At 47.8% G+C, this 25,593-nt stretch overlaps 1 protein-coding gene across 3 annotated transcripts in view; it reads left to right on the top strand.

Annotated features, from left to right (window-relative positions):
* The window catches only part of OPRD1 (opioid receptor delta 1), a 48,566-nt gene extending 23,342 nt beyond the window's left edge, over window positions 1-25,224 (top strand). For 2 of the 3 annotated variants that reach the window (XM_081057843.1, XM_081057841.1), the window contains exons 2-3: window positions 14,889-15,238; window positions 17,944-25,224. In XM_081057843.1, coding sequence (XP_080913969.1) covers window positions 14,899-15,238; window positions 17,944-18,467 — 864 coding nt within the window. In that variant the 5' untranslated portion in view covers window positions 14,889-14,898 and the 3' untranslated portion in view covers window positions 18,468-25,224. Of the gene's footprint in view, window positions 1-2,416; window positions 2,504-14,888; window positions 15,239-17,943 lie in introns of those variants that run through there. The other variant, XM_081057842.1, reaches the window with a different exon arrangement.
* Window positions 25,225-25,593: the final 369 nt, after the last annotated feature.

Genomic DNA, 25,593 nt, shown 5'->3' with positions numbered 1-25,593 from the left:
GGAGTGATTAAATGAAATAATCTATTTAAATGTAAATGACATTTATGATTCTACTGCTGAGTCAGTGTAGCTGCTGTGATGGAGATGGTGGTGAAGATGATGATAATTATGGGGACAGTTCTATCCATGGACCTACCCTACCTTGGTTAATCACTGGACATGGGACCTAGAACATAGACATCTACTAAGAGCCCAGGGTGTCGTCAGGAATTCTGAAGCCTTGGATAGGGGCCCCCCTTTCTCTTTGGCCTTAGCCACCTTGAAGCCTCATCTGAGACCTCGCTCCTGGGAGAGCAGCTTGGAGAAGTACAAAGAACTTGGCCTCCCAGAAGTCAGGAGAGCTGGTATTCTACGTAAGCTTGTACCTTATGTCTTTCCCTCTCCAGGCCTCAGTTTCCCCATCTGTAAAGTGGGAGTTTTGAATTTAGTGTTACAGATCAGAGCCTCTTTAAATGCTGAAGTTCCAGCACAGGGCTGTGTCCCACTGCAATAGTGGCAGGTCACCAAGGGCCAGCAAAGGAATCAGGAGCCTGGGACTCTTGGAGCAGCTCAGCAGGTGTCATTCTGGTCCTATTTTCCTCATCTGGACAAGAAGAGAAGCTACTGTGATATGAGTGTGCCAAGCAGTGTGCTAGAGACATGGTAGGCATGAACTCATTCGATACTTCCCATATCCTCACGAGGTAGGATCATTATACCCAGTTCACGGAGGTGCAAACTGAGGCTCGGAGAAATTAGAACTTGCCCAAGGTCACACGGTTAGAGGCAGAGTTGGGGCTTAAATCTAGATGTATTTGGGGCCAAAGTCTGTGCTTCTCCCTTGGTTTCATCTTTCCTGTATTACGGGCTGCTGTAACACATTACCATGAACTTGATGGCTGTGTTCTCTCACAGTTCTGGAGCCTAGAAATCCAAAAAGTGCCTGCAGGGCTGTGCTGCTTCTGAAGGCTCTCAGGGAGACTCCTTCCTGCCTCTTCTGGTGTCTCCAGGCATTCCTTGGCTTGTGGCTGTATCACTCTGATCTCTGCTTCTGTCTTCACAGGGCCATTTCCTCTTCTCCCTGTGTGTCTCTTACAGGTGCACTTGTCATTGGAGGTAGGGCCACCCAGATAATCCAGGATGGTCTCACTGGAGATCCCTAACTTAATTACATCTGTAAAGACCCTTTTCCCACATAGGGCCGCATTGATAGGTACTGGGGATTGGGATGCAGATTTGTCTTTTTCGGGACCACCTTCAACCTAACACAGTTATTACAGCCTTGGTGGTGACAGTATCTGCTGAGTCCCTGGCCCACGACGTGGACATGCAGGGAGTGGGGAGTTTCTGGAGTGGTGTAGAAGTAGAAGATGAACAAAATTGTGAGCTGGGGAGGCCAGTCTGGGGGCATGTGTGACAGGGACTGCGGATTAAGCTGATATTCTACCAGCAGCGGTGCCAGTGCGGTAAGAAACACTGAAAACCACATTTGGGAGTGGGTGGGTACAGCCAGCTGTGGGGCAGAAACCGGAAATCTGTCCACAGAGGCCAGCTCTGCTGGCTGGGGCCTAGGTCCCACATTATTGGATTTGAGGTTATAGGTCCCACAGCAAAATGGATTTGGCCTCATTTACTTGCCTGGAAAGATGGGAGAAGGCCAAGCATGAGCACTACCCTGTTTCCCCCAAAAATAAGACCTAGCTGGACCATCAGCTCTAATGCGTCTTTTGGAGCAAGAATTAATATAAGACCCGGTATTATATTATGTTATATTACATTATATTATATAAGATCCAGCCTATGCTATTCTGTTCTGTTCTGTTTTGTTCTGTTCTATTCTATTCTGTAAGACCAGGTCTTATATATTATATTAAAATAAGACTGGGTTTATATTAATTTTTGCTTCAAAAGACGCATTAGAGCTGATGGTCCGGCTAGGTCTTATTTTCGGGGAAACATACCTGTGTGCCTGCAACGTGATTTACCTGCGTCATGATTTACCTGCATCATCTTAGGCCCTCCATTAGCCTAAGAGGGTATGTCACCTTTACTCAGATAATAACATTCATGAACGCATGAGGACAAACCAAGATGGGGGCTCCAAGAATGGCCACACACTGCTGAGAAGGCAGCTTACAACCAGCCATAACAGCTACATAACATGTACGGAGCACTGACTTGTATTCACGTAGGTCTCACTTCAGCTGGAGGAGGTGTGTACTGTTGATATCGCCATTTTCCAACGTGGAAAGGAAAGGGTTAGGTGTAGATTCTGTGGTTCCATGAGCAGAACCAGGAAATACAGTGCCAGGTGAGAAGAAGGCAGAGGAAGGAAGGAAGGAAGGAAGGAAGGAGGGAGGGAGGGAGGGAGGGAGGGAGGGAGGGAGGGAGGGAGGGAGGGAGGGAGGGAGGGAGGGAGGGAGGGAGGGAGGGAAGGAAGGAAGGAAGGAAGGAAGGAAGGGAGGAAGGAACTTGCCTACGCTGTGAGTTGTCCCAACAATGGGATGGATTGTGCCTGCAGGTGGTAAGTTCCCTGTTTCCGGGCACACTCAAACAGAAACTGGAGTACCCCATGGTACTCCAGAGAGAGGGAGGGAGGGGAGAAGGGCTGTCTCAGTTGGGCTCTTTGCTCTGAGACGGGTTACCTCCAAGGATCAGGGCATCTTCACTCCTCTGTCCACATGGAGCCCTTACTGTGAAGGGTCCTTCTAGCTCTGAGATTCTAGGAGTTTTTCCTTAGGAGACCCTCGGGTAGCTTTGTGAACCAAAATGCTTATTACAGCATTCTTTATAATTACAAAAAAGTGGAAATAGCCTATATATCTTTCCATCGAGGACTTAGTAAGTAGCTTTATTCGGGAAGCTTAGTATCTATAAATGATACTAGACCCAGCCTGCAGTCTGGTTTTGTATGGTTCTTGAGCTAAAAATGCTTTTGTACTTTTAAAGGATTGTTTAATAAAAAACGAAAGAAGGATATGCAACCTTATGTGACCTACAAAGGCTAAAATATTTACTTGCTGGCTCTTTGCAGGAAAAGTTTGTTGGCCTCTGGACTAGAATAACAATCAGTCACCAAGAATTACGTTAATTTGTATCTATGGTTATAGGAAGATGGTCACAGTATATTTTTGAGAGAAAGAAACAGGTTATATAACAGCATTAGAGCAAGATCCCATTGATAGAAAACAGGGTGTGTGTTTGCATGTTATCTATAACGATGGTCTGCAATATTAATGGTGGTTTTTAAGCTTTCTTCATTAAATGAGTCTGTATTGTTTGAGCATTTTATAGTGAACAGCTGTTATTTTTGACATCTCAAAAAGCATTTGAGAATAAAATTAATTCTAGATACTCCAGCAATCCATGCTGTTTGGGACCAAAGGAGTTTTGATCAAGGCTGAGGACGTTTTGTTTGATTTGGCTCCTCAAGTTCTGTCAGACTGAGGGTGGATGCTCTTACCTTGTTGCTGTTGCAGTTATTGTTTTTGTTTTTAGGTCTCTTGCTCTGACTTTGACCCACATGGGCTGTTGTGCTTAAGTGGAAAAAAAATTCCCCTCAGTTTAGCTGAAAACAAATGAGCTGTTTTGGATAAATGATCCAACATTTCCCTTTGCCATTGTAGGGCTGAGTCATCTCAGATTCAGGGCAAACAGGGTCAGGCTCAGATGTCCTTCAGGGGACCTGGGTTGGTCTGGGTTGAGGATACAAGGGAGGAAGGGTGAAAGGAAGAAGGAGAGAGGGAAGGAGGGGAGAAGGGCTGTCCCAAGTGGGCTCTTTGCTCTGAGACGGGTTACCTCCAAGGATCGGGGCACCTTGACTCCTCTGTCCACAGGGAGCCCTCCAGTAAGTGCTGTGTCCCCTCTGTACGGCATGAAGGGGACATGGTTCCTGCCTGAAGGATGTCCCAGTCTAGTGTGGGAGACAGACACGTTGACATTCATTCATTCACCAAATGTGTTTAGAGCACCTGCTTTGTGCGAGCGCCTGCTGTAAGTTTTAGGTGTGTAGTGGTGACCAAGACAAATGCCATGGTTTCGAGGAACTTATTATATTTTAATTGTCAGAGAGAGTATGTGAGGGGTGCACGGAGTACTTTGGGTCCACAAGACAGCATCTGAAACCGAAGTCAGGAGGAAGGCTCCTGGGTTTCAGGGAAGGGCACTGTGTCTGAATCTCCACTCAGCATCTTTCTGACTCAGCCTCCTTGGGCAAGTTCTCTATAAATTGGAAATCACAAATGCTATCTACCCTTGTAGGGGTGCGAGGAGGATTAAATGATACAAAATGCTTTCCCAGTGCCTGGCACACAGTCGGTATCCAGCAAACGTTCACTCTCTGTTGACAAAGAAAACACAGGTGTAAGGAGTGTGTATACACTCGGGTCTGAGAAAGACCTGGTACAGGTCCAGGCTGCCGCCTCCTGCTGAGCAGAGATGTATGTTTTGTTCCGAACTGACCTCTCTGCCTCGCCCTCCTGGGCCCCGGGCTTGTGCCCAACATTGTTCTGATGTGTATACGTCCCTCTCTCCCTAACCCCATCAGGACTGTGAGCAGATTGTCTCCAAACCCCTTGACACAGCAGGAATGTGTGGAACCCAGATGAATGTTATGGAGCCAGACCACCTCTGGACCAGTTTCCTCCACTTGATTGGGCCCCTCACCGCTGCCAGTGATTGAGAAAGCAGTGCAGGTGGCAAGGAGATGGGGGCCAGTGAACAGCAAAGCACAGGTCCAAGAGGTTGGGAGCGTTGGCTCAGGAAACCAGACCTAAGTTTGCATCCTGTCATTGTCACTGCCTCGCTGTGTCTTTGGGTGAGCCACCTAACTTAGCACCTCCGTAGAATGAAGATGGTATTAACACTCAGGGCTGCAGTGAGGATGAAATGAAATCATGCATTTGCTGCTTTTGGCGTAGTGCCTGGCACATGAAAGAAAAGATACTCAGAGAATATTGCTTAAAGGAGACAAGCAACCCACCCAGAGCTGTCAGACTAGTCCCATCAGGCCTTGCACGCAGGAGGGAATATTTTCACCTTCTGGGCGCAGGCCTTCAGCCGGTCTAACCAATGGCCCCGGGTGTGCCTGGGGGAGAAAATTCTTCCTGGGAGCTTACTTGTCATCTGAGAAGCCCAGTTTTAATGTGGCCCTCCCTGGATGTGCTTCAGTCACAGAACGTGCTCCTTCATATTGAAGGAAAATTAATAGAGGTGGTGATGATGTTCCCTGACAATGGGGCTTGTTTGACAGACGATACGATGGGTGTAGGGCTCTGAAACTCAATGCTTTGTGTAAAGGAAGCCTCGCCGAGGACAGAGAAAGTAATTTGGCAGCAAATTCTCTGGCAGCTACATTATTCAAGATGAGCTCCTCGGGATTTTGATGTAGAAAGAAAGCAAAGCGTTTCCTAATGCATCTCAGAGTCAATAGAGGCGCAGCCGGAGCTTACCGTCCTCACCTTCAGGGTGGGGTCTAATGGTGAGGATTGAACCTTATGAAAACAGCAGAAAAATATCAGAAGAACAAAAACCCAGAAGGATTGCCAATTCTTGTCTACATGCTGGCCAGTAGGCGAGACACTTTTACATGTGTTGGCTCCAAACAAGCATGATTACACTGAAATTACCAACAAAAACCAGGTTTGGAGAGGTGAAATAATTTATCCAAGATCACACACACAGCTAAGTGTGTTAAGGAGCCAAGATCTGAATGGCTCTGAAGTATTCCCTCACTGCATTCTCAAGCTTAGAAAATAGACACAGTGACAGCTTTTGATTACCCACCTCTTTTTTTGTTTTGTAATATGGCAAAATACCATAAAATTTACCATTTTAACCATTTTTAAGTGTACAGTTCAGTGACCTTAATAAGTACATTCACAATGTTGTGCAGCCGTCACCACCATCCATCTCCAGAACTCTTTTCATCTTCCCCACCTGAAACTCCATTCTCATTCAATGATAATTCCTCATTACCCTCTTCTCCCAGCCCCTGGAAACCACCACTCTCCTTTCTGTCTCTATCAATCCGACTACTCTCAGTACCTCATATAAGTGGAGTCATACAGTATTTGTCTTTTTGTGACTGACTTATTTAACGTGGCACAGTGTCCTCAAGGTTCATCCGTGTTTTAGCATGTGTCAGAATTTCCTTACTTTTAAAGGCTGAATAATATTCCATTGTATGTATGTACCACATTTGGTTTATCCATTCATTTGCTGATGGACGCTTGGGTTGCTACCACCTTTTGGCTATTGTGAATTGTGCTGCTATGAATATGGGTGTGCAGATATCTATTTGAGACCCTGCTTTTAATTCTTTTGGGTATATGACCAGAAGTGGAATTCGTGGATCAAATGGCAATTCTACTTTTAGTTTTTTTGTGGAATCACCATGCGTAGCATCTGCACCGTTTTATGAAAGTGTGACAAATAAATTCGTGAACTCATCCTAGAAAACGTGCTGCATACTTTATTGCTGAATATCACCATGGTCACCTTCGAAGTGCTCCCCTTGGGAAACTATGCACCGATGTCAGCTCCTAGTCCACCCTTGAAAGCAATTTTGGAACTCTTTTTCTGGCATGGCCATCAGAGCTGTCATAGTATTACTCTTGATGTCCTGAATGTCATCAAAATGTCTTCCTTTCAATATTTCCTTTAGCTTCGGGTCAAGAAAAAAGTCATTGGAGGCCAGATCAGGTGAATAGGGAGGATATTCCAATACAGTTGTTTGTTTACTAGCTAAAATCTCCCTCACAGACAGTGCCGTGTGAACTGGTGCATTGTCATGATGTAAGAGCCATGAATTGTTGGCAAAAAGTTCAGGTCGTCTAACTTTTTCATGCAGCCTTTTCAGCACTTCCAGATAGTAAACTTGGTTAACTGTTTGTCCAGTTGGTACAAATTCATAATGAATAATCCCTCTGATATCAAAAAAGATTAGCAACATCATTGCAACAAGTTAGCGAATTTAATTGTCAGACCTCATATACTCCCACAGTGCACAAGGGTTCCAATTTTTCCACATCCTTGCCAACATTTTTTATTTTTTTAAAAGATTTTATTGAGGAAGGGGAACCGGACTTTATTGGGGAACAGTGTGTACTTCCAGGACTTTTTTCCAAGTCAAGTTGTTGTCCTTTCAGTCTTAGTTGTGGAGGGCATAGCTCAGCTCCAGGTCCAGTTGCCGTTGTTAGTTGCAGGGGGCGCAGCCCACCATCCCTTGAGGGAGTCGAACCGGCAACCTTGTGGTTGAGAGGACGCACTCCAACCAACTGAGCCATCAGGGAGGCAGCTCTGCTCAAGGTGCTGTGTTCAATCTTAGTTGCAGGGGGCGGAGCCCACCATCCCTTGCGGGAGTTCAGGAACTGAACCGGCAACCTTGTGGTTGAGAGACCACTGGCCCATGTGGGAATTGAACCGGCAGCCTTCGAAGTTAGGAGCATGGAGCTCTAACCGCCTGAGCCACCGGGCCGGCCCCAACATTTGCTATTTTTTATTTATTTATTTTTATTATAATAATAGTATCCATCCTGATAGGTGTAAAGTGGTATCTCATTGTGATTTTGATTTACATTTCTCTAATGATTTAGAATGTTGAACATCTTTTCATGTGCTTAATGGTCATTTGTATATCTTTAGAGAAATATATATTCAAGTCCTTTACCCATTTTTAAATTTGATTTTTTTATCATTGAGTTTTAATTCTGTATATATTCTGAATATTAATCTCTTATCAGATATATGACTTCCAAATATTTTCTCCCATTTTATGGGTGGCTTTTTTACTCTGTTGGGAGTGTCCTTTGAGGCACAAAAGTTTTAATTTTGATTTAGCCCAATTTATCTATGTTTTCTTTTGTTGCCTGTAACTTTGGTATCCTATCTAAGTAACCATTGCCAAATCCAATGTCGAGAAGTTTTCCCTGTGTTTTCTTCTAAGGGTTTTATAATTTTAGCTCTTACGTTTAGCTCTTTTATCCATTGTGAGTTAATTTTTTTAATATAGTGTAAGGCAAGAGGGTCCAATGTTATAGCCACAACTTTTTGAAATAAAAAAAAAAATCACACAAGAATTAGAGACCGATATTAGGATTTTGGGGGTGGGGCAATAAGTGATTTATCTTTATAGAAAATTCAGTCTCTCACCCACTCTTCCTGTGCCCTCCATTTAGGCTCCACACAGTAATCAGAGTGATTTTTAAAGAAATACACACAAATGAAACCACATCACTGCCCTGCTTAAAATCTCTAGTGGCTTCCTGTTGCACTCAGAATAAAATCAAAACTTCTTGCTATTGCCCAAAGGTTCTGCATGATTTTGACCCTTGCTCACTTGTCCTGCTTCATATCTTGTTGCTTCCTCTTCAGCTTACTGCCTGTTAGTCACATGCGATTTCTGACCATTCCTGCAGCTCATCAATCTCTTTCCTGCCACAGGGTTTTTACACATGCTGTTCTTTCTGTCTGAAACAACCTACCCTTATATTCCCATGGCTGGCTCCTTCTCATTCTTCCCAACATGGCAGAAATATTATTTTGTCTTAGCTTGAAGCTCCATAACAAAATGGCATAGACTGGGTAGCTTAAATAACAGAAATTTATTTTCTCACAGTTCTGGAAGCTAAAGTCCAAGATCAAGGTGCCAGCATGGTTGGTTTCTGGTTTCTGTTTGTGGCTTGTAGATGGCTGCCTTCTTGCTGTGTCCTTACACCTTACATGACAAGAAGAGAGAGAGAGAGAGAGAGAGAGAGAGAGAGAGAGAGAGAGAGAGAGAGAGAGAGATTAGTGCCCTTATAAGAAGAGACACACTCTCATGTGTCATGAGGGCCCCAACCCCATGACCTCATCCAAACATAATCATCTCCCAAAGTCCTCATTTCCAAATGCCATCGCATTGGGGATTAGGGCTTTAACATAAATTTCAGTTCACAGCACACCTACCCAGAGAAGCCATCATTGACCTTCCAATCTAAGCCAGGTTTTTTTCACAAGCCCCCTCACACTCCCACTGTGTAATGTCTATCTCTACACCCTGTTTTTATCCTTCATGGTAGAGTGGCAACAGTTGGTAACTATACAGTAATTAGTGCAGCAATGTGTTCAATGTCTGCCCCCTCCCTAAGACCATAAATTTCAAGAAGTCAAGATTGTTATCTCTCCTGTATCCCTTACTCGCTGCCTGGCACATATCAGATGCTCAATTAATACCTATTGGATGAATGAACAAACCTTGGCTTATAACAAGTTCACATTTTTTGACTTTTTCACTAACTGTGATAGTGGGGCAGGAAGGAAGGAAGCACTGAGGGGCAGTATAGTAGAGTCATTACCAGGTCTTGGCACTAGACTGTGGAGTTAAATACCAGCTCTGCCACTTACGGGTCATGTGACCTTGGGCAAGTCATTTTACCTCTTGTGTCTCAGTTTATATTCCTTAAGACATGTGAGCATACATTTGGATGATGAAAAGCAATTGGAAGAGGAGTGATAAGCTGAGCAGGGGTGAGGTGTTGGACTGAAAAGAGGGGTTGGAGATTGATTATAGAGGGAGCAGTGAGACCCCTAGCCGGCCCCCCCATCCTTGTACCCTGCACAATCAGGTGACTGACTACCCCTCCATTCGGCAGGAAGTTAAGTTTTTTTTCACCTAGAGAAGTTAACTTAGAGAAACTCTGAACTTAGGACCAGCAGACACAGAAAGGGTCAGAACAAGATACCAAATGGAAAATGGAGGGGCTCCCCAGACACCTTCTCCATCTTTGCTATCCAGAAATGTGCTCTCCAGATTCTTTTCTGAAGGTCCCAGAGAAGAGAACTACAAACACTAATATTTAGATGTCCTCCAGTATAAAATCAGATCTTCACTCAGTTCCCTTACAGTGAAGTCCACCAGTTCACAAGGACCCCACACTGACACACACACACACACACACACACACACACACACACACATCTGCTAATTAGTTATTCAGTGCTTCATTGAAAGTGCAACCTTTAGTCACACATACCATCAGATATTTGAAGGAAGTCTCCAGGATGGAAGAGAAAGGCCAAAACAGACAAATAGACAAACAAATGTTTTAAAAAAGAAACAAAAGAACAATGCAGAGAGCAGAAGAAAATACAAAACAAAAACTATTAGTATCCTTAGAGAGATAAAAGAAGATATTGTGTCCATAAAATAAGAGGCTATATAAAAAGGAATAAGAAGAAAGGACACTGGGAAAATAAAACATGAGAGCCATAAGTTTTAAAAAGTCAATATAAAGGATGAGAGATAATGAAAAGGAAATTTCCCAGAGGATGTCTTTTTTGTCCCCAAAAGACAAAGAGATGGAGATAAGGTAAGAAAATTTGAGGATCAATCCAGGAGGCCCAATGTCTGAATAATAGATTGTCCAGGGAGTCCAGGAAAAGCAGAGGGGGGAAATGATAAAGAAATGATGTGAATACCTTTCACACTGAAGGACATGAATCTTCAGACTGACAGGACCCAGTAGAAATGAAAAAGAACCACCGTAAGGCACATCACCACAAATGTCAGAGTACTAGGGATAAAAAGAAGATCCTAAAAGTTTTGGCGGTAGGGAGGACAGATAGCATATGAATCATCAGGAATCAGAATGGTTCAGATACCTCAGTGACAACAATGTAAACTAGAAGATAAGAGAGAGCCAGGCCTTCAAAATTCTGATGGAACATGATTTCCAACCTACTATTCCATATACAGTCAAAGAAATCAGATCTATGGACAGAAGAAAGACATTTTCAGACATGCAAGAGTAACAATTTTTCTTCTTATGTGCTTTCTTAGGAAGTAATTAGAGGATGTGCTCCACCAAAATAAGGTCATAAACCAAAATAAGAAAGACTTGCAAGCCAGAAAACCGGTGCTCTAACACAGGAAGACAGGTGTGCAGCTGGTCTGGAAAGCAACCGCTCCCAGATTGAAAGGGGAGGAGGGAGGCTCTAGGAAGTAGATTACTAGGAAAAGAAAAGGAACTGATAAACTATGTGACTGCGCGGAAAAGGCATTTTATGGGTCTGTTGGCGTGTTTGAGGAGATTGAGCAATATGTACACAGAACTAAGCAAGTGGAAAAAAAGAAGCAATTATTAATTCCAGGAAAAACAAAAATCTGTAGTAGACAATAAATGGAATGATCGCATACCACTTGGCTCAGCAGTGGGACGATATCTACAAAGTCATAAGAATGTAAACCCTAAAAAAAAATAAAATATAAACTCTGAATATCAACTTTACGAAAAATTTAAAAATTGTGGCAAAACTATATTCGGAGGATGGAGAAAAGAAGTGGAGTTGAGTAGTGTAAGAGTTAATCCTCATCTAGCATAATAGGGAATTGGTAGGGGACATTACTAGTGTTCACTAACCTCTGGTTCTCCTCCAAGACTGGGCACCTCAAAGACTACTTCTCAGCCCCTTGCCATTGGGTGGGGCCACATGACTAGTTCTAGTCAGTCGGCTTCAGGTGGCAGTGCTAGGTTGCAGCTGGACGGAAGCTTCAATGACTCTGCCGCTGTCTCTTCTCCCTCTTGATCAAGGAGGCCTCTAGGTAACATGGTAGAGCCATGAGACTCAAGCAAACTGGAACTGCCTCATGGAATACAGTTGTCCTGGAGGCACTTTGGAGGGACTCTGAAAGGGTGAGGAAAAAATATGTAGTGTGGTAAGCCACCGAGATTTTGGGATAGTTTGTTACTGCTGCCTAGCCTGGCTTAACTGAATACAAACATCAACAGATACTGTCGAAAATTGGCAAAACCAAGAAATAGCCATTTAAGCATATTATTTAGAATTATGGAGCTAATCACTAAAGACTAACTGAAAACATGAAAAGTAATGGCCTCTGGGGAGCAGGACAGAAGAGTGAGGAAGGGTAGGGGAGAGAGGCACCCGTTTTCATGATAGTACTGGGTGACTTTTTACACTATGTAATTGTACTACATTGGCAGAAATTAATTTTTATTAAAAGCTATATACATATAAGTGGTTTGGAAGGGTTCCCACCAAGCCATTACACTGGCTGCCTCTTAGGAGGCAGTCCGAATGTCTGTGGAACCACAGATGTGACCGGATGTGGGGAAGGGGACTACCCAGATGGAATGCCAGCCTGAGGAGTTTGGGTTTTATCCAAATGGCACTGGGGAACCACAGAAGGGTTGTCAGCAGTAGACTGTCCTCAGCAAATCTGCCTTTTAGAGTGAACAGCCTGACTTGTGGGGCAGAGGCTGCTGGGTGGTCCCTGATGAGGCTTGGACTAAAATATGTGTACAACAAATATCCATACAATAAATGGACAGATATTAGTGCACAAGCCTAATATTTGCCAGGTACTATTTGGTAGGGCCCAAGAGACAGCAGGGAACTAAATGGACAAAATCTGCCCCACGTACATGGGTTAGAGAGACAAATGAAGAGAAAAGAAGATAAATGTAAGTCAGGCTGTGGTTCATGCTATAAAGAAAAATGACGCAGTGTTAGGAGATAGAGAGTGGTGATGGGGAGAGGGGTACTTTACACAGGAAGATCGAGGGCAGCCTCTCTGAGGAGGTGACCTTTGAATAGAGTCCTGAGTTGAGTGAAGGAGCAAGCCATGCAAAATTTGGGGGTGGAGGGTTCCAGGCAGAGACAGCAGCAATCCAGAGGCCCTGAGGTGGAAGTGGGCTTGATGTGTCCCAGGGAATAGCAAAGAGGCCAGGGGGTGGGGCATATCCATCAAGGGGCAGGTCTGGGAGCTGAGGCCCAAGAGGCTGTCTGGGCCAGTTTGTGGAAAGTGGTGAGAACTCTGGGGAGCCCCCAGGGCCATGAGAGCAGGGAAGTGGCATGATTTCTGAGGAGGTCAATAGGACAGGGCTTGGCGCTGGTTAGCTGATGGTGGGGGAGGCCTGTGAGGAGAGGCGCGGCTGGGCTCTGGCTGGCAGTCAGCCCTGGGCCTCTCAGCCCTGCCTGGACCAGCTACCGCACCTTCATCACCCACTTCCCAGCATCCCAGCCCCCTCTGGGAATTGAAGGATCCTTCACAAATCAAAATAGCAGGCAAAGAACAGCCTCTAATTGTTCTGCGTAAAAGAAGCAAAATTAGACGAGTCAGCTGTGGGGTTGAGACCGTCTCCCACACAGCTGTGATCCTGCATCCCCCTGAAGACAGACTTCCCAATCCTTGCAATTCTGCTGTCTCCGAGCAAAACTTTTTGCTTCTCCAACCTCAGGGCAAATGACAGCTATTCTGGGAGGGAGTAGGACAGACGCTGGCCTTGGAGGGCAATGAGTGAGTCAAAATTTTTTCTAAACCCAACAAATCAGTCACTTCATGAAGGAACAACTTTAGCTGATAGGAGCTTGTTCAGTCATTCAAAACCCATTGAGGGCACTCATCCTGGGTGCCTGGGGCTCAGCATGGTATCAGGGGTATCAGATGGGTAGAGATACACAGTGTGATGCCACCCTTAGGGTGGAATGGAGAGAGAGCGCTGGTCTGGGAGTCAGGAGCTGTAAGTTCTTGCTTGGGTCTGCCACTGTCACTGTGTGTGTCCTTGGGTCGGTTTCCCCATCTAGCCCCAGTATGGGCTTTAGGCTGCATAGTGTTTCTCAAACTTTAGAGTCCGTAAGAATCACTTGGTGGGGTGTGGAGTGTTCTTGTTAAAGATAAAGATTTTCAAAGATGAAGATCTAGAAGGTCTGGAGTGGGGGGTCCAAGAATCTGCATTTCTCACAAATTCTTCAGGTAATTCTGGCGGAAGTCTTTGCGTAAAATCACTTCCTCTTAACTTCTCAGGGCTCTTCTGCTCTGAAATTTGAGGAGTCACTCATGCAACCCTCTGTTGGGTTTCTCAGCTCATTCCAGGGACAGGAAAGCAGTTCTTACCCCGGTCAGTGTACCTGTGTGTCTCTGAGATGATCACACTTCACAGGGGCAGTCTGTCAGTGTATGCGGTCTCCTCCAGGCTACCCAGTGCCTAGCCCAGAAGGGGCCATGACCTTAAATGTTGGCCAAACAAGGGGCCAGTTGTACAGGCAGCTGTGCGGCAGCATAGGGCATGGAGGGATGTTGGAGAGTTTTGGGTGCGGGTGAGGTTGCAGACATCTGGCTTGGACACCTACCTGGACTCATGCTCTGGATCAGATGTGTGACGCTGTCACCTGCTGCCCTTCCCCACAGCTGGGTGAGTCCAGCTGCATGGGGATAAGATGGTCTGCAGGAAGGATTAGGAGCCCTGGTCTACTATGGAGGACAATCTAAGGCCCAGTAAGTCTGCTAGGCAGAGTCCCTTCCTCAGAGCTGGCCAGTCATTTCCAAAAGCCAGGTCAGGGGTAGAGGGTCAGGTCACTCTGGTCTAGCCCCCACCCCCTTCATTCTTTGTATATGAAGAATAACAATAGCTCTCATATACCGAGCACTTAACAGGCTTTGGGCTCAGGGCTAAGAGCTTTATCATCTCATTAAATTTTATAACAACCCAGTGAGGTTGGTAAAAGTATCACACCTCTTTTTACAGTTATGGACACTGAGGTTTAGAGAGTTCAAGTTACTAGTGCAACGTCCCTCAGCTGATAAATAGTAGAGGCAGGATTAGAACCTTGACCTCTTTTCCTCTGGAACCCAGTTTTATCTTTAACCATATTGTTTAGTACCTCTGAGAAGATAAGGGCTTTTCCTAAAATACCTTCTGCCAAAGCTGCCCCCAGTCAGAGAAATCCTTTTGCATCTGTTCCAGTGGAAAGGAGTGCTGCGGAATCAGATTGTTCAGGGTTCCAGTCCCACCTCTGCACCTGACCTTCTGCTCCTTGTGTGTGACCTGGGGCCAGTCATTTCGACGCCCTGAGTTTCACGTGAAACTGCAATCTGAAATGGAACAGTTATACATGCACTTCCTTTTAAGGTACACTAAGATGAAGACGGCCACCAACATCTACATCTTCAACCTGGCCTTGGCAGATGCATTGGCCACCAGCACGCTGCCCTTCCAGAGCGCCAAGTACCTGATGGAGACGTGGCCCTTTGGGGAACTGCTCTGCAAGGCTGTGCTTTCCATTGACTACTACAACATGTTCACCAGCATCTTCACACTCACCATGATGAGCGTCGACCGCTATATCGCCGTCTGCCACCCTGTCAAGGCTCTGGACTTCCGCACACCCGCCAAGGCCAAGCTGATCAACATTTGCATCTGGGTCCTGGCCTCGGGTGTTGGTGTACCCATCATGATCATGGCTGTGACTCGTCCCCGGGGTGAGTGAGGGAGGGAGACGTGGTACAGGCCACTGACCCCAGGAGGCAGCACATGGGCCTCTGTGGGTTTGCAGCCCACTTACCAGGGTGGGTGAAGGTGGCTCACCAGTGGAGGTTATGGATTGCTGATCAATGTAAGTGTGGATGGCTGGCCAGTGGGAGTATGGATTGTCAACCAGTGGGAATGTGAATGGTCGGCCAATGGGGAATGTGAATGGTTGACTTGTGAGTTTGAATTACTGGTCAGTGGCCATATGGGTTGCTGGCCAAAGGAAATTTCTAAGTGGGATTATGGATGATTAATCTATGTGCATGTAGCCTCTGGCCAGAAGTGTGTGGATGACTGTCCTATAAGGAGATGGATGGATGACCAATGGGGTGAGGGTGTCACTGACCAGTGAGCAGTGGAGGCCATGAGATATGCAGTCCCATCCCAAACTCCATTCCACCCCAATTTGAAAACCATTGGCTCAAAGCAGGGCCTAGAGATTAGCCTTCAGAGAATGACAGCTAGGTGCATTTCCTCAGAGTAAAATGGTAATTAGTATCGTAAACACCTATGTCCGTCAGGGTAGCTGCTGTAACAGTCTTCAAAGCTCAGTGGCTTAACACGGTATTATTTCTCACTCACATCACAGTCCAATGTGAAAAAGAGAAAAAAAGGGCTCTATTCCATAGTCATTTAGGGATCCAGCCTCCAAATGATGGTTTTGGAATCCTCCACTGCTGGCATCTGGCCAGCAAATGAATATGGAGAGGAAGTAGTGAGAAAGCACCACCATTTTTAAATGTTTTGGCCCATCTCTTCCTAGTGATAGCTGGTCACGTGACCCTAACTTGCTGTAAGGAAGTGGGAGAATTAGTTTAGCAGGATGTCAAAGAACCTGGTCACTAACCTATCTGAGCCACACTGTATCATGTGGTGTTGAGAAGATTAAATGAGGTTATATATGTAAAACACTTAGGGCAAGGCCTGGCTCATTGCCAAGGCCCAATAAATAATAGCAGCTATTAGAATGATTAAACCTGTGAGATAGACAAGGCAGGGACTCCTATCTCCATTTGACTCTAAGGAAACTGAGAATCAGAGAGATCAGATGGTTTACTTAGGGTCACACAGCCAGACACTTGGTGGAATTTAGCTAGAACTCAAGGCTCCTGCCCCCATATCTGTTGCTCCTTTTGGCCTCTGGGGTGAAAGTTTGCAGATCATCAGTGCTGTGGTAGAGGGGAAGGGTAATGGGCCTGGTGGGAGGCTTCTTGGCCACCCTTGACTCTCACAAGGATAGAACCCCCAATGCCCTTATAGTCTCTGAGCTACTGGTTTTGACTCAGCAGCTGGGTCCCATTCCTCACTGTCAGCCTTCAGTTTACAGGCCATTAACTGCAGCCCTGCTGGGGGCCAGGCCAGATGGGCCTCCTCACTCCACATTTCTCTCTCTCTCTCTCTCTCTCTCTCTCTCTCTCTCTCTCTCTCTCTCTCTCTCTCACACACACACACACACACACACACACACACAGATCATTCCCCCAGTGCGCCATCAGCACTTGTTGGTTCTTTATGCCACTTGCTTTGTGACCTTGGACGAGTACACCTCCTCTCTGGGCCTGGTTCTACCATCTGTACAATGAAGCCCTTGGACTCAGTCATCCCTGTGTATCTTGCCAGACTGATGTCCTGTGTCCATTCAGTCTGTGGGTCCCCAGCCCCCTTTTCACAACTCTCAGGCTCTAAGTCCACTGTATGGCTCCTCAATTCCAGAGTCCCAAGAGACCTTGGGAGTCTCCTGGGCCACCTCAGCCCTGTATCTTTATTTCACAACATCCCCTAAGGTGCTAATCCAGCCCAAGCCCACACTCCAAAAACAGGGAGCTCACTGCATCCTGGGTGCCCCTTCTTACCTCTGGACAAGTCTGGCAGTCAGAAAGTTCTTACCGTTAAGGTGTCTGCCTGCCCAGCCCTACCCTGACCTCTGGACTCCCACATGTATCTACCCCGCAGCCCTGTGAGGGTACCAAGAGCTTGAACCCCACTGTGCTTTACTAGCTTTGGCCCATTTAATCCTCAGAGGTTTAAGTCCTGTTATTAGTCCCACTTTACGGAAGCTCTCGGAAAGGTTGACTAATTTGCCTAAGGTCACACCACACAGTTAGTAGGACCTGAGTCCTGCTGTTAACTCATGCTCTTTATGTCACTTTAGCAATATTGTCCCCACTGAAGCTACTTTGAAAACGTGGGGGGTGTTCTGACTTATAATGTCTGGCATCTAATGGGCTTGGGCTAAATTATATCATCACTGTTGCCCATGGACATCGAGGCTTATAAAGGGACTGGGAAGGGATGGATTTTGGACAGGAGTCCACCACCCTCACAGAATGCAGGCGTTTTGAATAAACCGGCTTTTCTTTCCACCAAAAAAACCAAAAACAAACAAACAAACAAAAAAAAACGGGGCGGGGACTGGGAAAGAATATAGGAAGACCTTGTAGATTAGGGCCAATCCTGCTGGGGTCTTGAAGGATGAGTAAGAGTTCATCAAGTGCAGAAGTGAAGGACATTCCAGGTAGCAGAATCACCTTGAGCAAAGGCCAGGAGGAGGCAGTGTAACTGGACCAGGGTGAGAAGAGTGGGCCGACAGGCAGGCAGGGCCCCCTAGGCCCACAAACCCCTCACGCCTGTCTCTTTCCTTGTTTCCTCCACCCAGATGGGGCAGTGGTGTGCACGCTCCAGTTCCCCAGCCCCAGCTGGTACTGGGACACGGTGACCAAGATCTGCGTGTTCCTCTTCGCCTTCGTCGTGCCCATTCTCATCATCACCGTGTGCTACGGCCTTATGCTTCTGCGCCTGCGCAGTGTGCGCCTGCTGTCAGGCTCCAAGGAGAAGGACCGCAGTCTGCGGCGCATCACGCGCATGGTGCTCGTGGTGGTGGGCGCCTTCGTGGTGTGCTGGGCGCCCATCCATATCTTCGTCATCGTCTGGACGCTGGTGGACATCGACCGCCGCGACCCGCTCGTGGTGGCCGCGCTGCACCTGTGCATCGCGCTCGGCTACGCCAACAGCAGCCTCAACCCCGTGCTCTACGCCTTCCTCGACGAGAACTTCAAGCGCTGCTTCCGCCAGCTCTGCCGCTCGCCCTGCGGCCGCCCGGAGCCCAGCGGCTTCAGCCGCGCCCGCGAAGCCACGGCCCGCGAACGGGTTACCGCCTGCACCCCGACCGAGGGCCCCTGACCAGGGCCGACCAGCCCGCCGCACACCCCTCCGGAGTGACCTGGCGGTCACACCGAGTCCTAATGGGGGCGGGGGCCGCGCGGAAGGGAGCAGAAGGAGGCCGCTGTTTTGGAGGAGGGGGCGGGGCTTGAGACAATGCAGGGGCCCAAAGAGGGCGCTCCGGAAGTGGGTGGGTCGCTGGTCGGGGGCGGGGCAGGGGGCAGGACAGTGGGGCGGTGCCTCTGGACTGAGTGCAGATGGAGGGCTCTGGGTTGGGGGCCAGGAGGAGGAGCTAGCGACTCCAGAGGAGTGGGACCTGTGGCTCTAGAACTGGGCACATAAGCGGGACCTGGACAGTGGGGCGGGACCTCAACCTTGGGACAGCCTCGAGTTCTAACCCGGAGCCGAGCCTGTGGGAGTGAGGATCCTGCTTGAGACCTGAAGAGCCTGGGCCCAGGACTCAAGAGGGGCAGTGGTCTGAGAACTGAGCTGAAAGGTTGGGTCTCTGTGTAAGTGAGCAGGGGCCTCTTCTGGAGTGAGCTGGAAGGACAGGACAGTGAGGCGTGGCTACTGCTCCAGATTGGGCTGCAGAGAAAGGGCCTATGTGCAGGAGATAGGGGCCTCAGTTTTGGGGTAGAGTCCCAGCCTCAAGTTCTAGCAAGAGGAGGGGCTCGCCGAGGTCCTTCCACTTGACATCTTTATAAATAAAGAGAAAATAAAATAGAGAAGGAGAGAAATACGTATACCTTGTCTCTCCTTGACAGTCATTTCCTCGGAAGGGGCAGAAGTGCCTCAGCATCGAAGTCGTGTCCCCAGCACGGCATCCCCCTGGGGGTTGGGACACAACAGTGGAGCAGGGCCGGTGGCTCCAGCATAGGGTAGTGGGACAGGGCATCAGTTTAGGTAGGATCCCCAACCCCCAGTTCTATCGGGGCTCAGAAGGAGTTAGGAGGTGCAGTGGCTTCAGTTCCAAAAAACAGAGCTGCTGGTCAGCCTCTGTACCAAGGGATGGTGGTAGGGGGCTGAAGTGGGAAGTGGGGGGTGGTTCTCCTTTGAGGTTAGGTCTTAGAGCCAGAGGGCAGATGCTTTTGGGGGGGTGTCTCTAGAACCCTAGCTTCTCTGGCCCAGGTGCAGGAGGACAGAAGACCGCGAGTTAGAGCTCTCTGGAGAGTAAGTGCACCTGGAACTGGGTGAAGCACCAGTGCAGTTGCCCTCCTCCCAGCCTCTAGGTCTTTGGCTCCTGAGAAGAACCTCCAAGAAATCCTCTCCCTTCTCCTAACATCTGGCTGTGCCCAGTGTGTCCAGTATTTCCAGTGAGCTGGAACTGCCCACACAGGGACCTGACTCTAAAGGAACTGGGGGGCAAGGCTTTTATAACTGTTATGCTAATATCAATGTGTGCTCCCCTCTTTCTTTCCCCCTAGACTTCCAGGTCCCCCACCTGCTCTAGCTGCCCCCTCCAAGCTGCCGAGAGGGAGGTTCCACTGAGAGCTAGGCATAGAAGTTCTTCTCTTCATTTGGTTGGCATTTTATTCAGGCATTCTCATATCTTTGCTTCCCCCAATATTACGGTCTGTCCTTGTTTCCGGTGCCTCATCAACCCCCCCCCCCCAGACACTGCCTCAGTCATATATCCTGACTCCCTATTGAAGCTGTATTCTGACATCCTTGTAAAAACAAATTTAATTTTCTTCCCTTTTTGGGACAGATAGAAAGAAATTGACGTCTTCGTCTCAAGCAAAAAAAAAAAAAGAAAGAAAGAAACAATATACTTCTTTTCCCTTGACAGTCATTTCCTTGGAACAAAAGACTTTCCCCTGTCTGGGAGGCTGTCACTCTAACGGGCTGAACCATCATTCAGGGGGTTGGGGGATTAGACACCAAGATGGGCTTTGGGCACATTAGAAATAGGGATGCCCTTAGTGGGCAAAGCACAGCCCCTTTTTCAGGGTGAGGTCCCCGAAAGCTGTGGACCTGGGAAATTTTTCCCTCCAGGAAAGGCTCCACTAGTGCCCTGGAAGATGTGGGGCAGTGCCCAGCACTCACATCCAGCCTGCTAATCTACCTAGGCCTGAGGTGCCAGCTCCCCTTATCACCTTCACCATCCAAATGGAGCCTGTGACCATAGAGACCTCTGTGTCTGAATGGGGGTGGGTATCAGCAAGGCAGGAACACTCCTGGACACTCCTTATCACTTTGGGACCCCTTCTGAGAATGCCTTGGGGAGATGTCAGAGGAAGGGGACAATTTAGGAACTGGGGAAGACTGGTGACATTGGATCCAGGTCTGCTTATTCTTGCAAGGACTGTGTCCCCTTCAACGTCTCCCAGGGTAGGCCTGTCTCAAGGCTGCTCCAGGTCTGCTCACTGACATTTCCTGTGACTATGACAGATCTGGCTCCCTTTTACCACTTCTCATATATGTTTCTCCTGGGCTCAGCTGGGGCTGGGTCCAGACCACATTTCATTTAAGGTAAAGCAAACCGTCCTGAAATCTACTTCATGCCAGGCTGTGCACATTGGGCACTGAAATTTGGAAATGAGTCAGACACACCTCTGCCCTCAGAAAGTTTGAGCTTGTGCAGGGAGACAAAGCATAAACAGACCACTGCATCTCAGTGTGATTGATGCCTGCAGTGACAAAGCCCTGGGGAGGGTGTCATAGGAAAGTGTCTTTCCTAGCTTTTTACTGAAACATTTGTAGCAATTCTGGAAGAGGTGGAAAGGGGTCAGAGGGCCTTAAAGGATGACTAGGCGTTGGCCACCAGGAAGAGGGCACAGCGTGTGCAAAATCATGGAAATGTTCAAGTGCTTGGCAAACCCAAGAAGCTGTGTGCAGCTGAAGCATGGAACTTAACTGAGTGGTTCTGATGCTAGCCCTTGGTGGACATTGGGTGGGGAGTGGGAAAAATAGTATTACTCTTATTTTAGAGGGAAGTCAGGCTCAGAGAGGTAAAACCACTGACCTCTAAGTCACAGAGCTTGTTAGTGGTGGCAGAACTCAGGGCAGTAGAACTCCAGGGTCCAAGTTTCCAGTGAATTCCAGGCATCATTGAAGTAGAAGAGCCTTGGTAGCTGGAACCCAGGATGAGGTTTCTGAAGACTTAAAACCAAATGGAAAAATCTGAAGGAAAGGGCAATTTTCTATGAACTTTTGTTCCTTCTGGCACTCTCCAGCTCTTCACATTTCAAAATGTACTGTGCATGCTGCATTTTATAACTCCAAATTGACAGTGTAATTCTACATCATCACAAGGCTCTCAAAGCTGTGGAGTAGGTCTGATTTCCCCCCAAATTTCTATTCCTCTCTTTTCAGGAGGTGGGAGGGAAGTTTTTGCCTCTGGTTCCAAAATGTCCTACAGTTTCAGTGATTGAGGCTAGAGTCAGACCTTGGCTTTCCCTCTCTGTGCCTCAGTTTCCTCCTCTGTAAAATGAACTTCCTTCATGGAGTCATTGTGAGGATTTAATGAGTAATGTATGCATAACAAGAAAGATTAATAAAAATAAGATAATTATTTTTTAACCCGCTTATTCTAGTTCAGGATTGCGTGTGGCCAGAGCCTCTCCCGGCAGCTCAGGGCACAAAGCAGCTCAGGGCACAAGGCAGGACCCTACCCTGACACCTTTCCTTCAAAGGCCCATTCACACACACACGCACACTCAGACAGGGACCATTTAGACACACCCATTCACCTCACGTGCATATTTTTGGGATCCCACACAGACATTGGAGAACGTGCAAAGGCCACACAGTGGCCCCGGCCAGGAATCAATTTTTTTTCCATCATCAGTGTTCTAATGACACGACATTGAATGAAACGTTATTCGAAGATCTGCTGTAAAGGCCCCAGCACTGAAGTAAGCTCTTAGCGCATGATAAGTTGCCTTCATTACTTAAAAGTGGAGTTGCAGTGCAGGTCAGAGCTAGAGACCTAGAAGGAAGGGAGATGAGCTTTCAGAACGAGTAATGAAGAGAAAGAAGAAACGGGGGACCCAGCCTGGGAATCCCTCTAGGCTCAGGAGCCGCTGTGGAGAATGAGAAGCTGTTGAGAAGAAGGAGGAGGATGGGGAGAATGTGCTGCTATGGAAACTGGAGGATGAGGGCGTTCCCAGAGGGAGGGAGTGATGGAAAATTTCAAGTGTCATATAAGAGGCTGGGAGTGGGGAGGGCAGGAGGGTGATGGGAGTAAAACGGAGTCCTCAAGTTCAGTCTCCCACATGGCCTGGGAAGCCTCAAACCTGGATTCAAATCGCAGCTCTGAAGCTAACTGGCTGTGTGACTTAGGCAAGGGATTTGCCCTCTCTGAGCTTCTGTTTCTTCCTAGATCAAAGATGAAGGAATGAGTCAGTCTCCAATATGATGCTTAGTCTCTAATAAGATTCCTGATTTTGCTGGATTCTTGGCCCCTCGCTAACAATGTGATCTGAGGCAAGTCACTTCACTTCTAAGAGCTCCTCTGAAGGCTAGAGGAGTTGCCATGAGGTACTTATCAAAGTTTCTAGCATGTAGCAGGTCCCCAAGACAGGGTTATTTTTATAACCACGGTGGGATTGCCAGAGGCAGCTGTATAAGGAGGTTTGCTTGGCTTAAAAATTGAAATGCTCCTCCCAGGAGCATTTCTCCCAGGGGGAGAGGGGCTGCCAGAGTCCTGAGAGGACTGGATGGAGCAACAATCCAGCCCGGGCACCTGCTAGGTCCACCCAAGGACCAGCCCTCTCTGTTTTCAGCAACAGCTTCCTAGGCTGGGGCCTGGCGTCTGGCTTCCTTCCTTGCCTGGCACCTACTGCAGATTCCCATGGGAACAGCTCTGAAGGCTCCAAAGCCCCGAGGAAGGGATGCCCCTGGGTTTTGGCCCCAACACTCACACACAAAACACATACCCACACTTTTCTTTCATTATGGATTTAGTCATTCTTTCTTTTATTTCTGGGCACAGAGCACATAGTGCTGGGAGCTGGGGGGAGTCTGAGCCGGGTCCCCCACTCCGAGCTTGCAGAGACTGGGGACTAGGATAGCTGGCTGTGTGGTTCTGGTGGCAGGCAGTTTGGGAATTCAAAATGGGGCCCAAAGAGGGCCTGGTGAGGGCCTTCAAGATGGACATCATGATGGAGTAGAGCACTAGGCTGGGGGTTGCCTAGGTTCTAGCCCTGTCACCTCCACTGGCCACGAGGTCCACCGGGGGCCCAGCCCTTCCCAGAGTGCAGAATGCTTTCCCACACCCGTCTCAGTGAGAAGCCTGTGTGACGGCAGTAGGTCATACAGAGCACTAGTGCTCATCAGGGCTCTAAGCATTTTACGTGGGGTAATTTATTTCATCTTCACAGCGTAACTATGAAGTAGGCATTATTATTATCACCTCAATTTTACAGATGAGGCAAGTGAGGCTCAGAGAGAGGAATGACTTGCCAAGGCCACATGGCATGTTGATGGCCAGGCCAGCAAGGATCCCATCTTAGATCTGCCAAGCCCATTTCCTCTGCTTTCCTTTTCCTGCCTCCCAAGAGGAGCTCAGTGATTCCACAGAGGACACCAGGGAGTCCTGTGTCCAGCTCAGAGGCATGGACGGAGCATTCCCAGTGCCAGTTTCCGTGTCTCATCACCTTGACAACACAGCCACATGCCAGCCACCCAAGAAACGGCTGTGACCTTGGCAGGGCCCTCTCCCCATTCATTCCCTTCTTGCTTTGGAAGACCTGCTTGCTCTGTAATTTCTCGACTGCCTGCCATAACTTTGCTGTATGACCTTGGGCAAGTCACTTCACTCTTTGTGCCCATTTCCTTAATCGTGGATGACAATGCTTACCTGGTAAGAAATTGTGAAGATTTAGAATGAGGCTGTGAGGGAAGGACCTTGTCTGTTTTGGTCAAGAAAATGTTCCCAGCAAATTGCACTGCAACTGGCACACAATAGTTATTCCACGCAGTGGCTGAACGAAGTGCATGGTGCATAGTAAGTGCTCGACAAATGGAGCTTTTTAATGTTATGTAGTGTTTTAGGTTACATGCTCCGACCTATGTCTCAGTGCTGTAGGCAGGTCAGGAGCAAAGGACTTCCACTTTGAACCATCTCCTTGAGTTTCAGAAGGTGGGACAGAGTGCATGGGAGAAGAAATTATCAAGAGGATGTCTTCTCCCCAAGTACCTTATACATAGCTGTCCCTTTTTATCCTCACTAGGACTGCTCTCCCAGGGACCCAAGAGGTAGGCACAGCCTGGGAGGGAAGAAAGGTCCCTGGGTAGCACTGGCCTAGTCCTTCGAGCCTGAACATTTGAGTCATGGGGATGGAGTTCTGTGGGTGTTGGTGCAGGTGACACCCATCTGAAGGGGCTCATCTTCGAGAATCTCCTCTTGGATTGAGTCCCAAGCCAGGAGACAGGGAATGTGGGTTGACTCTTTGTCTTCCACTTCTTGCTGTGTGACTTTGGGCAGGTTTCTGTCCATCTCTGGGCCTCGGCACAATGGAAGGACAGAGGTAGGCGTTGATGGGTTCTGGGGGTTCTGTCGTCCTGGGAGAGAACAGAGACATTTCCTTCATGTTCCTTGACCCCCAGAAATAGATAGCTATTGGTAAAATCCCCCAGGCATTTGCCCAGGGGCAGGAAAAGGGATGTCTAGAGGTCTGGTGTGTGTCATTGGAGCTGTGCCACTTTGGGGTGAGGGAAGCAGGCATGTCACAAACGAAGCTAGACTCAAACACCTGGCTTTTTGCCTATCCTGGGTCCCATCTCGGTACTGAGGACTCAACCTTCTGTTTTCCCAATAAAGCGAGCACTATTCTTAGTGTCTGCATCTCTGGCTGTTTCTTTTGCTCACCTTCTGTGATTCCCTTGTGTCAGGAGGCCCCAGTCTGGGAGGGTGCTATAGACCTGCTCGCTCACGCTGAGTGGAAAGTATAGCCCTACTCTCAGTACCTGTCTTGGAGGAAGACAAAACACTGTCCTTAAGAACCCCATCTGTTTGAAGAGACAGACACACGAGGCAGCTGTAGCCACTTCCTAGAGTAGACCCCAAACCAAACCAGGCCTCTGAGCCTCCCTCTCCTCCTCCCACCCTCCCATTGGCTCCTCCTTCTTCCCTGTGGCCCACCCCCCTAATCTAAGTCCCTTTCCTACCCCACATGGCTCTTGGGACTCCCACTAACTCCCC

The sequence above is a fragment of the Rhinolophus hipposideros genome (genome assembly GCF_964194185.1).
Source record: "Rhinolophus hipposideros genome assembly, chromosome: 8".
Lineage (NCBI taxonomy): Eukaryota > Metazoa > Chordata > Mammalia > Chiroptera > Rhinolophidae > Rhinolophus > Rhinolophus hipposideros.
This window is presented reverse-complemented; position numbering and strand designations above follow the sequence as displayed.